Below are 17,529 nucleotides of genomic sequence, written 5' to 3'. Positions count from 1 at the left end.
AAACAAAGTGTTTCCAGCCCTTGAGTGGGCTTATTTGTTACGGTAACCCTTTCTGAAGGTGTTTTTTCTTTCATATGAAATGTATTTTTAATTTGTTTTCAATGGAGAGAGTTGTCAGGGTAAAAATAATGTACTGTTTTATTTTTCTGTAGTATTTTTCAGTATGATTTAGTTTTATCTATATAAAGCAAAACACAATTTAAGATGCCTTAGTCCTATGTTTTATATTTTAGATTGTGAGTCTATTTTTTTTTTACTTGGTTCTTCTCATTAGATTGAAAAGGAGATGCTAAGCTCTCTGGGAAAAGGGTCTTATTTCTGAAACCAGCAGTCACATGCGTTCAAATATTCTCCTGCTGCATTATTCAAAACACCTACAGCTGAGCGCGTAACTTAGGCAACCTGGCTTGATACTGAATAATGTAGTCACTGCCTTGACATTCGGATAGATGTCTGTACCCAGCAAATGCTATTTTTATGCGTGTTGTCTTGTTGCTCGAATCATCATGGAAGACTTGTCTGCATATAATGCCTTTTTTTTTTTTTTTTCCTGAAAGTATACGATTCTGGTCTGTGTTTGTTTTTCTTGATTGTTTCTTTTGCTTCTCCCCCTTCCATTGTTAATTATCTCAATGCATTCTAAAGGGTACGATCAATTGCTATTGAAGTGTATTTAATCCGAAGCAAAACTTTGTTGCTATTTAAGTCTCTTGTCAGGAAACCCAGCGTTGGGGTTGTTTGGTTTCTTATTTCCGAGGCCATTTAATGGCAGCATAAATATTCAGCCCGACTATAAATAGGTAATTAAAGCAGCCCATTGGCCAGATGTTCCCCTTTGTTGCATGGCACGGCGCAGGGGGGAGCGCAGGCAGCAGCAATTCCAGTGCACGCCGCCCCTGCTCCTGGCAGATCCTGCAAGGGATCCCTGTGGCCGGGGATCTCCCCAGGGAGCTACGCGTGCAGCTGATGTGCCTAGCGCCACGAGCTGCTCAAATGCTGCCGTTCCTGGGAGCCTTTGCGGCGTGCTCCTTCCCTCCCCGCTCCTCAGCGGCTTGGCAAATCCCTTTGGGAGGCAGAGAGCTGGGGAGCTGAGCGTTTGCTCTGGTCACAGCAGCAGGTTTGGGGAGGCAATCTTGGTTTTAGTGCGTGCAGGGCTGGTGCAGGCCTCTGCGGGTCGGCTGAGAACACGTGAGGTGGTTTGCTGGGGTTTTACCTTCGTGCCACACCTTGGCTCCTCAAAGGGAACAAAACACGGGGACCCGAGCTAACGGCACGAGGGCTCTTGTCAGAGCCATGCTTTGAGGGAGGGAACCTGGGCAAAACCCGGGTTGTGCTGAGTAAGCACCTGCAGGCCGTAGGGTTTTGCTTCAAGCTTCTCGAGCCCTCCAGGGCTTCCCCGGATCCTGCCTGGTCACAGCGACAGCTTCGACGGGAGGACTCGGGACAAGCTTTGTGTGAACCTAACAAAGACCTGTGATGGGTATCGGGGTGATGTCCTGAGCCCAGGAGTCAGGAGGGGCTGAGGCCGCGCTCGCAGTTCGTGCCCTCAGTTCTTTGCTCCGTGGGAGCAGGGCTTTCAGAGCACGCATGGCTGCTGAGGCTGGAAAATAAGAACAGACCCAAGAAGCAGGGGAGGGAGACAGGAAAACACTTCCTCCAGCTGCAGGATCACGACTGGGAGGATCTCAGCCTCATTTTTCCCCTCGGCTCTTCTCACTTAGGCAAACTCTCACGGCCGGAGCGCCGGCGGGCGCGTCTCTCTCCCAGGTCCTGCAGCCCCTTTGATCACCTCCAAACCTCCCGGTACCGGAGCTCAGCCCGGGGGGGTGCCAGAGCCCTGTCCAAGGGCACCTCGATCCCCGCAGTGCCGCGGCCGCCCCCCGCAGCTCGCCGTTCCCCCCCCCCGTCGCGATTAGCCGTGCCGCGGCGGGGAGGGGCCGCGCCGCCCCTGCCAGGGCCGGGGTGGGGCCGGGAGGGAGCTGAGTCGAGCCGGGCCCAGCCGGGTAGCGACAGGAGGAGGAGGAGGAGGAGGAGGAAGGGTGCCCGGCCATGTCGGAGAGCGAGGGCGGCGCGGCAGGTAGGGCGGCCGCCGCAATGCAGGAGCGCAGCGCCGAGCGGGGGGAGGCGGCCGGAGCCGCCCGGAGGAGGGGTGGGGGGCACTGCCACGGGGGTTTTAGGGGACGCCGGGGGGTTTTGGGGGACACCGGGGGCTGCAGACCTGCAGTGACCCCCCCCGAGACCCCCCTGAGGCGGCGCTGACCCGCCCCGTCCCCGGGGGTCGGCGCTGCGGCAGGCGGGGGGGGGGCGCGTGCGGGGACAAAGCGGCGGCCTGAGAGGGGCTTGGGGGGCTCTCGGGGGGAAAAGGGGAGTCTGGGCTGGAAATGGGGTGCCCCTGGGGGCGAGGGATAAAGGCAGGGGGCGTCTGTAGCTGGGGGGGGGGGGGGGCGATGCGGTGCAATAAAAGCCGGCGGCAGGGTGGGAGAGCGGGGTGGGGGTGGCCCCGGGGGCTGCGGGTCTCGGCTCGGGGGCTGGGGGCCGGATCCTGGCGGGCCCCAAACGAGGGTCCCGTGGTTTTTGGGTCCCTTCGTGATCGCGCAGTGCCTGATAAAACCCATCAACGAGGCTCCTGCAGGATGGGGGGGGGGGAGGGGGTCTGCTTGTGTGGGGAGGAGGCTGGGGAGGGATGGGGGGCCCGGGGGTGAGGTGATCTGTGTGGGTGGATGAACCCCAGGGGGATGCAGGCACAGCCCGGTTGCATCCGATCTCCCCGTCCCTTCTTCCCAACAGTGCTGCAGGGATTCGAGAAAACTAATGCTGAGCCTAAGGTGGCAGTGGTAATTCGTGGGGAAAGTTGAAAGGTTGAGTTTATACGGATCGTGGTGGGATCTGGGGAATGTTTGGAGTAAAATAGCTTAGCCGCAGCGCGTGTGGAATAAAAGGAGGCACAGGGTATCTGTTTCAAACAACACAACAATAATAATTAGAAGCTAGTTGAGTCTTCAAGATGATCCTTACAGCGTCTTTCCCCCCTCGTGTTTGTGTTCCTTAAGTGCCTCCCAAAGCAAGTCTCTTCTGTTTTGTGTGAAGCTGCCTGTAGCAGTTCTCCAGCAAGCAGCTGACAAAGGCGAGGAGAGAATGACAGGTTCATTTGTCTGTTGGGTGGCAGGGTGTCGTGTGCTTTGTTTTCTGCGAAGTTGCAAGGTTAGGGCAGTGCAGTGCTGAAATCAAGTAACTCGTGGCACAGGGTGAATGTGTGCAGGAGGGGATTTTGTTAGAAGGTGGAATACCAGGTAGTAAATCAATGATTTGTTACGCCAGAAACCTTTATGTACTTTCCAGTCTCTGGAATGCTGAAGCTGTCAGAGAAAAAAAGACTTCAGGGATAAAACGTGATTTAGGGAGTGTTACTGTATTGACAGTGCTGAAGCTGCAGTCATTTATTGCAGCAGCGTGCAATGCGCAGAAGAAATGTCTGGATGTAAAGCAGCAAAGTGTTGCATGCGCTATGTGCCAGTCATTGCACAGCTTCGCTTAGCGCAGCATTGCGGTATCTGCAGTTTGCTTAGCGTGAGCCTGGATGAAACTGTTCGTCTCCAGGAGCTGTTGCGTGTAAAACTTCTAATTATACCGACTTTCAGCGCTTTTGGCTTAGAACTGGGTGATGCTGATCCAGCTGACAAGTTTGCCTTTACGGCACACACCCAGTAAGGTTTTGGTCTGGGTGTTCAGTTTATTCCCGCTGGGCCAGCAGCAGGGAGGGGGCTGCCCAGCTCTGTGGCTGCAAGGCTCCCCGAGGGCTGCTTGAGGCCCCAGGAGCTCTGTCCTGTCCAGGGGCTGCTTTGTCTGGCGGATGTGTGGGGTAGCAGGGTTTTAAGCAGGTCCCGAGGGTGTGACCAGTGTGTCTCAAACCTATCTGCAACCAGCAGCAGGAATAGACTGCAGTGGCTTTGGGTGCCAGCTGAAGTTAGAGCAGCCTTCAGGAGGCTGGCTCTGTGCAGGGAGAGCAGAGTGCTGCCTCAGCTACAAAAGAGCTGGTCCAGGCACATAAACGTCAAGGTTAGGGTTCTGTTACGCTCTCTGACTCTGTCAGTGCTGTTTGGGGCAATATGCGAGTTGACTGCTATCTTACCTTTTACTCTTTTCTGCCAAATGCTTTTTGCTATCATCTACTATGATGCCACTTATTCTATCAATAACTGCCCCAAGCAACCGTACCTTTATTTTAAAAAAGAAATCTTAAAATACTTTTTTAGTTTAAAGCATCCCAGGTGATCCCATCACTTCCATTTTCTGTACCTGAATTACTTTTTGATGTTGTGTAAGGCGGGATTTCAGAAGTGTTTGACTTCAAAGAGTGCAACACTTATGGTTTTAGTAAAGTCTGTCTGTGGCAGGTTTAGTCTGTACGTATTGTGAAAGAGCAACTTGGCTTATTTGGGTATTTAAAAAAGTTATGCAGGCTCTCAGTGAGCAATAATGGAAAATGGGTAAATAATAAAAAACTGCATTCAAGTGATGGTACTCCCAAGGAGAAGAACAAGAGCAATCATGACCGTAAGTGGGTATGAAGCAACCTTTGGGGGGAGCTTGGCTCTATTCCTATTATTTATTTATTTTAATGTAAAGTAGATGAGATTTGCCATTAACGATTTCACTAAGCAGCTTCTTTTTGTGCGTGCCCATAAATACCATCAATTGCTTACATATTCAGCTTCTATATGATACTTTTAACTCTTCTGTTAACAGCCTTGCTAGTTGAAAGTAGAAATGGGTAAAACCCTAGGTTACGACACTATGGCGCAGACCTGCCCGGCTGTATTTCCCCAGCAATGAAAGAGATACCAGGAGGACTTGGAACCTGTTTCAGGATGAGCTCTGAAGTCCATGGGCCGTGACTGTAAATGCTCTGCTTGCTTCCCAGATGTTTTCCTGAAGAGTGTGCAGCTGTTTTGTGATGTAAGGCCAAAGATGTTGGGGTTGCGCTCAGGGAATGCTTCTGTCAAATACGAACTTCAGTGATGTGAAATGCCTGTAACATACGTGAAGACTTCTCATTCTTAACTCTACCAAATGTTCTGGCTCCTTGGTCATTAAATTAAAACTGCCTCTACTCAGTCACCAGGCACATTTTGGTCTTAAAAAGAACTTTCCATAGTTCTCATTACTCAAAATATGTCAACTATGACCCGTTTGCTGTTGTGTTAAGAAACATAGCGATATGCATTTAAAATAAACAAGTATGAGTTTTAAATTTTGCCATAACTATTATTAAAGCAGTAACTTTGCAGTGTTTTAAAATTAGGATGGCAGTGGGTATTAAAACAGGAAATTCCTTCAAAGCCTGCCTCAGAGGGGTTTGAGAAAGGTTTTCATGTAAATGAAAAGGAAAATGCAGTCAGTTCGAATAAAAAAGTAAGTAAATAAACTAAAATGCTCAGAACGTGGACGCCGGCACTCAGGCTGGACTGCCTTTGTTCTTGTTTTCTCAGTGCCTTTGCTGAGGACTGCATAAGGGTGTGTCAAGGACACGGGAGAACTGCTTTAGCAACTGCATCGCTTTGGCATCGTTTTGCCCTGGTGCTGGCGTGCTGCTGTGATCTGGTCGTGTGCTGGAGTCGTTTGGGGCTCGCTGGCCCCAGTAGCCCTACTGTGACTGCTTTGCAGCATGCTGGGCACACAGATCGGTTCTGAAAGCATCTCAATTTGCAAGTACAGGAGACCTGGAGAGGCTCTTTCTTCAACTGTTTCTTCTGACACTGATTCTTGAACACTTTGACCAGCGCTTACAGTCTGTGCTCTGGAGATGCAGTTTCCTAGGAATTTTGAGAGGCATTTCTAACAATTTTTATCGTTTGGAGTCAAGAGAGTAGTGCGTATGTGACTGCAGTTTTATAGTAACAATTTCATGTAATCTGTGGAAGTTTATTTGCTCTTGTCTCTGAAGAATAACTCTGTCTGTATAGCAGAAATGTGCCCAACCTGCTGTAATCTTCTTGGGGAAGTTTTTCTCCTTGTGGGAGAAGCAAACAGCATAGGGAGTCATCTGTGAGCACTGCTTTGGTTTGTTCCTTTCTAGATATGTTTCAGATCTGTATTGCTTTTCAGGACCCCTCTCTAGGGGTTTGCAGAGCCTCTGTGTGTACTCTGTCTAAGGATTTTAAAGTTCAGAGTGCTCCATGTTCACCTGTTGTGCATGGCCTTTCACCACAAGGCTCTCTGTGTGCATACTTTTCCTCCTGTTTCACGTGAAGTCTGGAGTGGATATTTGGATCTGTCCCTCTCTCTTACAACAATCTGGCTGTTTTTCTCTTGTAAGAGATAATGAGAACATCAAAATCAAAGTTTCTTTAGTGCGTCTTTGCCACCTCCTGATCATTGTTTGGGAAATACATTCCTGTGACAATTTGATGTTGCAAATTTCATCTTCATTCAAGGGCCCTTGAGGCTTTCTCCATGCTTAAAGATCAAAATACCAGTGGTTATGGTAGGCCCCATTCCTTGTGCCAAACAGATCTAACAAATTTAACATCTCTTTCTTAAGTTTCCATGGATACCTTAGCAGAGCACACACGATAATCAGACCGGTAAGGCATGCCATTTACAAAAGCTTTCAGTATTGTCGTGATGGGACTCCCGCATTCAAAAATCATCCTTTCACAGTGGCTCTCTTGCTTCCTCAGCTATGCTCATCTTGTGGTTTTAGCCATAGGAGACTCCATTGCAAGCTGTATCATCTGCGTGTCATCGTGCAAGTGTACCTTTTTGGTGACCATCCGCTGGTTGCCATTGGTCCCGTTGCTGTGACGTGCATGCACAGTCATGGCATTTGAATGGAGTCCTGATGGGTGCTAGTATAAAAACCTCTGGAAGTTGATTTCGATCGGTGACTGCATGATTTTGTGATCTGCTCTAGAAATCCTAAACGTCAGTTTTCTCTCTTCTGTCCTTAGCTTCTCTCCTCATAAGGTACTTTCCTTTAAGCCTGCTTACTAACCTGTTTTCAGGATCGTAAAATTAAAAAAATAGAGAAACACGCTTATTTTCGATTTAGTTGTAAAGTGTCGCTCATACCCATAGACTAGAGATTCACTTTGCTAATGAATTGTGAAGTTTGACATCACTTTTTGCAGTTGTGCAACTAATGTTCCCTTATTTTCCCATTTTTGAGCAACACCAGCCTTGAAGAATGTTAAGGGATTTATATATCACATCGCTCGTGCTGACCACTAGAATAACTATTGCTTCTTACAGTTTGGCTAGTCCTTTTACACTGTCTCCCTCTTTCTTTCTTGTTGTTAGTTTGTTTGTTTTGGGTGAGAAGCAGGGGCAGGGGAAGACGTTTATTTTCTCTGCTGAACACAAGATCCAGAAAAGCCAAACAGTGACTTTTGTTCAGTCTTTTACCAACGTTTCTCTGAGTATCTTGACCCAGAAAGGTAAATCTGGGATTGCTTTCTTTTCAGGATACAGTTACATCTTGAGAAGATTCTTAAGTAGGAACTCATGCTAAAACAGGTAATTTAATAATGCTGTAATATTTTGGTTGTGTTTTTTTTAAAAGAAAAAGCAAGCAACCAGCCCACCTTCAGCTGGAAAGTGGTGCATTCCCCAAAGTGCCTAGCATCACACGTGCTCTGTTTTATGCGTGTGGTCCTGGGAACTGGAGCGTAATCTTATTAGTGCCATTCCTGACAACCTTGCAGTGAACCAAGTTGATGAGGTAGATGATGACAGACGTGATGGTGACAGAGAGGCAGCAGGAAACCTTTTCTAGGAAGGTTTCTTTACAGAATCTAGGCTCTGTGAACATCTGTGTGTTTTGTTTTCTGTTCCTTAGGTCTTTTTGTGTAGAAGCAAGGAGGGAGGAGATGAGAGGACAGGAAAACAGTGCTTGGACAGAGGCTAATAGTCCAAGGAAGCCTGAAGGAAGCGGGTTCAGAGGAGTTTGTTGAAGGGACAGAAGATTAGCTAGTGCATACTAAAGGTATCTGTAAGAGAACTGTGTCTGTGGAATATTTAGAACGATCCTGGGGAGTTGTCTTACAGTGCATTAAGCCTCAGAATTTGTTGTTAGCCCACATGTACCACGACACGCATCTGCTAACGCAGCCTGCCTTCCCTGTCTGCATAAAGAAGAGTCAGTTGTGTTTCTTCTGGCAGTAGGGCATGGGTGCAGAAGAGCCAGAGTTCAGGACATGAGCAATCTTTGCATGACCGCTGCTGGTGAGTTTGCTGCGCTCCAGGCCCTGCTGTGTGAGCGGGTTCTGATCAAGTGGGAAAAATCTCAGGACTCATAACAACCTGGCAGAGGTTTTACAGACACAGTTGTGTAGAAAGCATGGAAGCATTCGAGGTCTGTTCTGGTCCAGTTTACAAGGATTAGTGAGGTCAGATCAAATCTAGGGAAAATAGTTCAGCCTACATACTGTCAGAAGAGGTGAACTTAGCGCAAGTGTTGTGTTCAGAAGGTTATTGCAAGTTCCTGCATGTGGTTTTTAACTTAAGTTTAATAGAACAGAAAATAGGTGGTGTCTTTTAGTTTCCTTTTGCATGTGAGGTGCAGGAAAATGAATAGTATCCCTGAAGCGAGGGACGGGATGAATCTGGGATTGTATTCTGATAGTCTTAACAATAATAGTAAAGACCTTAGAGAGCTTTATAGCATAATGGAAAAGTAATTCCTCCACTCAAACTGTAACCGTGATCGGAAGGGAATGTAGAAACCTAAATGAAGTTCATAGCTTGTAATGAGAAATATGTCTAATTTTTAGTTTTTTTTTTTTTATTTTTTTTTTATTTTATCCAAAGAATTGGGAGATTTTTTTCTTTAGAAAATTACTATGCTCTAATTGGTATCATTGCAATGACTGATTATTATGAAAGGGTATCAGGAAACTTGGATTTGTATCAGGGATTAGCTACGGCTGTATTCATAGAAGGGAAGTACATTGGAGTCTTCAACAGACTGGATGCCTACTGGCATTTTAAAACAAAGAACTCTGGTTCCGTTGATGTTAATAGCAGTAGGGTCATTAGTTTCAGTGGAAACAGGAGGTTCTTACTTCTGATATGAAATATGGGATCTTTTTATTATACATGAGGATGTTTAAAGTATTTCTTTGTATTTGCTTCTCTCCATCTTTTTTTTTGTTGTTGTTCTATAATTATTTTCAAAGGCCATCTTTGTATTTGCAGTAAAATGCTCTAGGTTGTCACATTACATTTGGAAGCTGTGACATTTTGTGCTTAATGCAAAGCAAAGTCTCAGCAATATGAAAAGCTGAATAAGGTTTTCTTTACCAATGCAGCGGTTTCCAGCTAATAGCAATATGGTAAACCCTTCCTTCCCTGTTGTGCAAACATCATTAGCAAGCTTTGCTTGCAGCAAAATGATTATTGATGCTTGAAATGATATACAATGTTTCGAATGAAAAACAAAGCTTTGAATTCTGTTCTCTTACTGCACGATGTCTACCCTGTCCCTATATTTCACTCGGTGCATCCTTTTTTAAAATTTTTAATCCAGAGATGTTGGCCAGATGGAAGATGAAGAATTTTGTCAAGATTTTCGTATGACCAGCAAACTGAATGAGATCAGAGCCACATATAGCACTCACTCTCACCAACCTCTGACTGGCTGGATATTGCCGAGAAATGGCCATCAGATACGTGCAAGTGTTTGACCTGTGAAAATGATCAGCATGTGCACAGTGCATTCAGCATTCAGTTAACCTGGATTTATTGGATTTATAGATAAAGATCAGCTGCAGTAGTGGTGTTTGTAGTAGGTCTGATGCACCCTGACTTACCATGTCCACCTGGTTTGTCAGCCAACAGATAACTAAGAGGCTGAATGGATTTGGCATATGGAACGGTAGATGCACATTATACAAATGGAAGAAGGATTGTTGTTTGAGGCAGGGTGGTGTAGTGCAGGAATACGCAGGAGTTTGGGAGCTTCTGGAAAAGGATTTGGTATCTTGATCTTCCCAGTGGAGTCCCTGAGCTCAGGCAAAGGCTCCAACCTACACAACGAATGGAATTCATTGCACTGTAGGTCATGGAATGAAACAATTGACTTCGGAGTATCTGTTTGTACTTAAACGTTATTGTGGAAACACTTCTTAAAATGCTGAAATTATCACCTGAAACAGGGAATAATATTGATCCTATCATCGATTCAGAAAATCAGTAGAGTTTAATTAGCAAGTGTTAGATTTGTGGTCACGGCAGGAAGATCACAGTGATAAAAGCGACCTTAAGATGCATGGATTGGGATATAGCATACTCACTAGGGTTAATGGTGATGCCCATTTTCTGGTTAGCAAAACACCTGTAAGAAATCCAGGCCATGAGTGCTGAAGCTTTCAGTTGGAAGTGAGCTCTGCGAAGGTTCAGCAAGTGCACTTCTCTTCCCAGCCATGACTCTACTGCAGAGCATGCCTGGAAGGGTCCACCACGCTGGGGTTTCTGATGGAGAAGTTGAGGCTTGATACCTTATTTATTCTTTTATTTTTTTTTTTAAAGTTATTTCTTTTCCATGTGATAAACTAGTAACATGAGACATGCTCAAAAATTTCCCCTCTTTTCTGTCCTGGCTGGATTTCTGCGCTTAATGCTGTTTAGCAGCAAATCATTGCTGAATTGCTGTTTTTACTTGTCTTCTTAAATTCTTACCTAGAGAGATTGAACACTTACAAAAACTTATTGTCTATGTTACTTGGGTTGCAGGACACCTTCTGTTGGCAGTGAATGCATTAACAATTTCCCTAACATTTGAAGCAGAAAATCTTGCTGATGCCTGGTATTGCTGAATTTTATAAAAGTAAATATTTAATAAGGTTAATGAAAGAGTAGATTTTGTGTAGCTGCTGAAAAAACTTGTAGTGCCAGCTTATTACCTTGTGACTGTGAGGTTTAGCAGCTGTTTTTCTTAAAGCAGGTTTAAGCTTTCTGTCTTAAAACTGATTGTCTGGGACCACAGTGATCCTCCTATGTGATGTTTGAGTGAATTACTAAAACTTATTTATCCAGTCCTGAACAAGAACACGTTGCAGGGGCTCCAAAATGTGCAGGATAGACTTGATAGTCTTCCAGAGGAGACCACCTGCCATTAACTGATTTTTCTGATGAAACAGTGAGCTTGGTCCCCTAGATCTATTAGATCTTTAGATCTGTTAGTAAATCACAGTCAGCTGAACGTGTTATCAGTGGAAATGTTCATATTAGGTCAGCTAAGTTTTTATTAATTTTGTCGACTTTGCTCTTACTGACTATATTCTGTGTTACTTAAAGATTAATCCTTTGTTGCTTTTTGTCATCAGCTAAGTTGGAAAACTTAGAGGGTGGCTGATCATTTACTGAGAAACAGGAAAATCTAAACTGATCAGCTACTGTAGGAAACCACAGCAAATAAACTCTTGCTTGTGCTTAGATGAAAAGAAGGAATATTTGAAATTAAATCTGCTAAACCAGCAATTGCAGCTAATACGATAATGGATATGATTCATTATTAATACAGTATCTGTTGATCCCATAATTTTACCACTTCTCTAAGTGTTAGGGGATTTGGAAATCAGATAGAATCTTTTGAATGTTTTTTAAAAAAAAAAGTGCTGAAAAAGACAGACTTAGCTTTTTTCCCTTCCTCTACTGTTGAACTTGAAAATGCACAGGACGTGATTGGGCAATTGCTTAGGACTAAAGTCAGAAAATGCAATGACATGGTCAAATTCATTCTGTACACATTTAGTTAAACTATCCAATACCCTGATACAGACAGTTGTATTTCAAGTTAATGTTTACAAGCAACGATGTGCCCATACTTAGTACATAAGTAAATGAAAGAATTTCTGTTCAAAAAGTTTGCATCATATCTTGGATCAGTTTAAAAATTGGTGTAAGTATTTGAAGACTTAATTTGGATTCTAAATCAGGTTGCTCCATTTATTGTGACCTGCAAATTACCAAGAATTAAATGTGTATTTATCACGTGTTATTTAGCTATATATCCTTTCAGAGTGTGTAGTTTGGCACAGATAGCGATCCTTGGTAAACACAGGAGATAAAGCTGGAACTTGAGCTATGCAGGACACGATTGTGTTTTTTTCTTTAAATCAGCCTCAATAAGTCATTCTGCTTTTAGGGACTGTTCCAAATACCGTGATACTGTCCAGGACATAATTTTCTTTCTTTTTTTTTTTTAATCCTCAAGAAGAGGAATTTACTCCCAGAGACTAGGCTTTTTCTTGTATGATTTCAAATCAGGTTCCTTGCAAGCCTTTACCCATTCTCTGGCTTTCTTTTAGATTAGCCAATCCCAGCTCTTTAGAAATAAGAGATTTTTAAATATCCCACTCTTGCTGGAATATCTCTGCATTACTGCTCTTCTGTGACACACATTTCTCCCCCCAAGCAAATGCTAACTCACCACATGCTCCCACACTCAAGTTTATTTTAACACCTTTCTCTTTAGATAGGGTAGATAGTACAAACATTTCTTAATTTCATGTGCTTTTCACAACTTTTTCACTACTCGTTAGAAGAACTCCTGGCATTACATCCAAGGTGGTTGGCCTGCAAGCATTTTCTGTAAATGCCAACCACTTGGGTAAATGACTTCTTAACTTCCTCATATTCTGAACTGCGTTCATTCAGTTGTTAGCTCTGCAAGCGCTGGTAGTGTCAGGGCCTCTTTTAACAACAGAGTTACAACAGTTAGGGTTGGCCCCGTTATTGCACACCATTAGCTAGTGGTGTTATGAAATAATATCAAACAATTTTAAACTGGTGCAACGTAATGTGACGGCTGCTTGTGCCAAAATGATAGCAACTCTACAGAATCACCGTAATAGTATGTTTTGGTTAAAATTCTAGTTTGCTGCCTGAGAAATTATAAAATTGTCTTCTAAGGTTTTCCTCTCCTGATCCAACAAAACTCCAGGTTGGTGATGTGTAGGGCTCATTGCAGAATTCTTGTTTAGCAGGAGCTGGCATTATTCTTATTTGCGGGAGTGGCATATTACTTAGATGAAGTGTAACAGTGAATACTAGTGCAGAATGGTCATGTTCTTGGAAAGATTTTTTTTTTCTGGTCAAAAAAATACTGATAAATCACTAGGAGTTTAACTTTCCAGCAGAGTTGAGCAGTTGTTGAGAATTGGAAAGGCTAACATTTTTTTTTTTACAAATTCAGCCTTTATGCATAAATTTTCAAGAGCATTCTGAAACTGAAGGGGACATATTTTAAAGTTTTTGGATGAAAATATCTAAATCTTTTCTCTGTTTTAAGTAGTATTTTCTATGGGTAGCAAAGACAGCCCTCTGGTTTCTGCTTAATATGTTTTTGTTGCTGCCAAATATTTTTATACTTGTGGATAGAGCAAGTGTCTTTGTATACATTTTTCTACTTCTGGATAATCACAAGTTAATTGGGTCAAATAAATTCTCCACAGAGCTCCACCCAAGTTAGTGTGCTGTCATCGAATGAATATGAATATCACAGTGGTTTTTTAATTGCTGCTCTCTGAGAGACCAAAAAATGTGTATATTGCCACACGGGATTTTCTGAGCGTCATAGGGAGCTATAAATAGCTTTTCAAGGTACACCCAGGGAAGGCTGATAACTGAAGACAGGCTGGAAAATAGATCACTGAAACATGAATGCTGAAGCAGGTAACAAAAAGAACTAGTAGCAAAGAGGAACACTGAAAATACAGGTAGCGATTTGACATCTACCTTTTTGTCCTCTAAAGAGAGAATCCTAAGAGGGGAAATTTACCATGTTGTAAAGACGCTGTGTCAGCATTGCAGTGTCCTGACTTCTTCAGAAAGTATTGGTTTGGATCCAGCCAGGAAAGACAGCAGGATGCAAGGAACCTTTTTATTACTAATTCTTTCTTTTTTTTTTTTTTTTTGTCCTGAAATATTGTTCTTCACTTCTAAGAAAAATGCCATGTTGATGGTATAGAAACGAATCTGGTTTTGAAAAGAGGAGGAAATTGTGCGAATGGATAAGGAAGCTGATAACAGCATCTGATCCAAATAGAGCTTAATGAATCCAGCAGATTCTGTGCTGTCACAGGCGGATTCTGTGCTGACTGTGGGTTTCTGTATTACCACAAAAGGAGTAATGTAATATATTCTTGAAGAACTTGCATAGGAAATGTGAATGTTCTCCTTCTGTAAGTGATTCTGAATACCAAGCTCAGCATACATATTATAACTTGAATAGAAGTAAATATTGTTTCAAGAGCAATATTAAGATTTGGAGGAAACTTTTCCTGTGGGCAGATTATCCTGCAGTTGTCTACTGCAAAGTTTTTGCGTCTTCCCTGGGAAGCCACATGTTTGATTACCAGGAACAACAGGATTCTTCATTAAGTAGCCCTAAGGTCTTTTCTTGCAGGACAGCTCCTGTGTTATCTTAAATTAACGCTCTGACTTGACAGTCCTATGCCTAGGAATTTCTTGCCATCCTTAAATATGCATTTCGTTGTGTGCATTCCAACCTACAAGTACGTTGGATAAAAATATGTTGAAATGTGTTGCTTAATATTTATTGTGATGATAAGTTTTTGCAGTTCTCATGAGATTATATTAGATATAAATCATTTGAGTCATCAGTGCTTAATTATTTTACTGAACTATTTCATTTTCTGTCATCATAGGGTAAATATAAGAAAGAAAAATACATTTGTCATTTATTTGGTATGTTCCTTTAAATGAAATTTCAGTATTGTCTGCAGGATAGAAATATTTCTTTGATGATTTGTTAATAATACTTTCCTTTTTCCCAGCTGGGTTCTGTCCTGCAGTAATACTAACAGCTGCAAAATGTTTCTGTGCAGAGCATATTGAAGAATAAAAACAGAGACAGTATTAGGAAGGTTAAAGAATAAAGGTTCATAAGGGAATAATCGCAACTTTTTCTTACTGGGTTGTTAAACTGATATGAACTGCTCTTTTTCTCTTCACATTAGTCTTTTTTTATCTCAACTTGTGTTTAGTTTCTGCATTCACATGTTTAAATCCTAGGCTATTAATGTAAGTGTATGGTATTAAAGCCATTTGTATCAACTATGACTTCTCAATATATTTAGAAGGGCTTCTGAAATTATACATGGTGACTTACGAGGCAAAAGAATGGGAGTTAGTCAGGAAGGCCAAACATTTTAAAAGTAAAGCTGCAGTTTGCTCTTACCATATTCTAAGGGGAAAAAATAAATAAAATTATGAGGAGGCTGTGGAATTTGCTTTCTTTTTCAGCAGATTTGTTACAACAGGAAAATTGTGTAACGGTATGCAAAGCAACTAGCCTATCCTACTTACTCTGCTTACAGATGCTAAAGAATTTTTGTTTACTTTCAGATGCTGTTTCCACATCTACTTACTCATCACCAGCCAAAAGTTTGGGAGATCCTGGAATAACTCCACTGTCTCCATCACATATTGTGGTAAGAAATGCACTCTTAATATATTCTGTCTGTTGACATGGCTTTCTCCTGCCTGTTCCATGGGAAGTAGTTTCTTTGGAAGGCTGTAATTTACCCTTGTGCTGATCATTTTTATGCTATCCATAGTTGAAAATTAAATTTTGGTCCCACTGGAGCTAGTGATGGAGCTCCCATTTATTTCATTGGGGTCCCGGTTTTGCTTTTTTTGTCTACTTGTTACGCTAATAGATTTGTTCCTGTATATTTTTACATCAAAGTGAGGGGATACTTGATCCTCGGCATTCTCACGTTCTGTCCCCGTCTTTTCACTGATTTCTTTAGGCAGCACCTGAAAATACTCGTTTTGTTTGGAAAAAAGGATATATACAATACAGTAGTAGTATAATCTGAATTCTCAGACGAAAGAATCTCTTCCAGCAGAGAGAGAATGAAGCTCAGAATAGAACTGATCTAGTTTCCTAAGAAAAATAGCCACCTCTGTAAGCTTTTAGGTGCAAGCAAATATCCCATGTACTTAATGTGTTTTAATCTCTTAAACATTGTCTTCATTTTATTGAGAAACTCCCATTAAAATTGAGTCCCACTTGTTTTTAAGATCATCTGCATCATCGATAACACAGTGTATGCACTGTATGTTTCTTAATATCACAAGAGATCGTGTTTAGAACACATTGCTATCCTTATCAGATTTCTTTCTTAGCTTTCTGAATCATGTACAGGTTGTACAGCATCCTTCTTTGGGATTTCCTGAGTTCTTGCTCATAAATCTAGTTTCCATTCCTTTCTTTCTCCACATACTGTAGAACTTCCACCTCTTATTTCTGCCACGCTGATGATGTGATATCCTCTTCCAGTTAGATTTGCCTCTTGAACTCCTTGAGGAAGACCTACAGATGCATATTGCTCTGGTTTAAAAGATTTATTAGGAAAGTCCAAACAAGTCTTCCATCATTAGAGACCAAACCTTATTATGCTCTTTTCTCCATTTTAAATAGCAGGCCTATCGGATGATTTTGGAAAATGTAGGGGTACAACAGAAAGGTGCTGGAAGTAGCAGGCATGAAGCTGTGAGGACACAGGACATAAGTGAGGAAGATGGTGGAACACTGCTCACAGAAAGAGGACATCTGGCAGTTCCTCTGTAAAAATACCAATTGCTTCGAAATACTGCCGAGAGTACAGGCTGAACAGCAGTGGTGGGGGATTCAAACATGTCCCGTATACTTATGGGTCAACAGTTCTGCTCCATGGTGATTTTGCCAAGATGGTGCATGTGTGGGTGGGTGTACTACCCTCCCTCACCATCTGCCTGCCTGAAGCACATAGCTCTTTCACCAGTATTTCCAGCTTCTTGTTCTCTTCCTGGCATGCTGAGCTGTTAGTACTTTAGCCACTATCAGCATTTTAACAACAGTTCCTTACTGTTACTTAATGCCTCTTTATGTAGGTGTTATGATAGGCAAAAGCATACTGGGGGTGGCACAATTGAGTTGGTGCTTTATATCACATCACATCATTACAATTTGTGCCACAATCCATTCACTTTTTCTAGTTAACCCTCCCACATTGCCTTGGACTGTGCTTTTCAGGGACTGGAGGATTACAGGTAAAAGGAGAGACAGTGAATATGAGTCCTCCTATCTATAAGCAGCTGAACAACTTCCCACATCCTAGCACAGGCAGGAGGAAAGGATACACAGTGTTTCCAAAAGAAGGTTTTTGTAAATTCCTCATTGATAAATAATTATTTTGGGATGTAAAGGTTATTGCTATATGTTGGGTGGTTCTGTCTTTACTACTTTGGAATGGTAGTGGTATCTCAGGGTCAAGGTTATGACCTAGGTAACTCCGAGAACCACTAAGTAAACCCCAAATATAATACATTGTTGGATATAAACATATCCTTCAATTGTTCAGTTTAAAAAAAAAAATCACAACAAACCACTAGGTTACTGGTTTTGTTGTTAGCCATAAGCTTTAATGCTATAGGATAGCAGCTACTCCAAGAAATGAGTTTGACAAACTTGTGATTCAATAGAAAATGTATAAAATATCTTCCAGCATATCTATGATA

At 42.6% G+C, this 17,529-nt stretch overlaps 1 protein-coding gene across 3 annotated transcripts in view; it reads left to right on the top strand.

The window, feature by feature from the left end:
• HSPA12A (heat shock protein family A (Hsp70) member 12A) overlaps positions 1 to 17,529 on the top strand; it is an 84,116-nt gene that overhangs the window by 20,620 nt on the left and 45,967 nt on the right. Inside the window, exons 1-2 of one of the 3 annotated variants that reach the window (XM_040563950.1) lie at positions 1,968 to 2,077; positions 15,370 to 15,455. In XM_040563950.1, coding sequence (XP_040419884.1) covers positions 2,050 to 2,077; positions 15,370 to 15,455 — 114 coding nt within the window. In that variant the 5' untranslated portion in view covers positions 1,968 to 2,049. Of the gene's footprint in view, positions 1 to 1,967; positions 2,078 to 4,862; positions 4,957 to 15,369; positions 15,456 to 17,529 lie in introns of those variants that run through there. The other 2 variants (XM_040563951.1, XM_040563949.1) reach the window with 2 other exon arrangements.

Source organism: Cygnus olor, chromosome 7, assembly GCF_009769625.2.
Source record: "Cygnus olor isolate bCygOlo1 chromosome 7, bCygOlo1.pri.v2, whole genome shotgun sequence".
NCBI lineage: Eukaryota > Metazoa > Chordata > Aves > Anseriformes > Anatidae > Cygnus > Cygnus olor.
The sequence above is the reverse complement of the archived record's forward strand: the minus strand, read 5'-3'. Positions and strand labels throughout refer to the sequence as shown.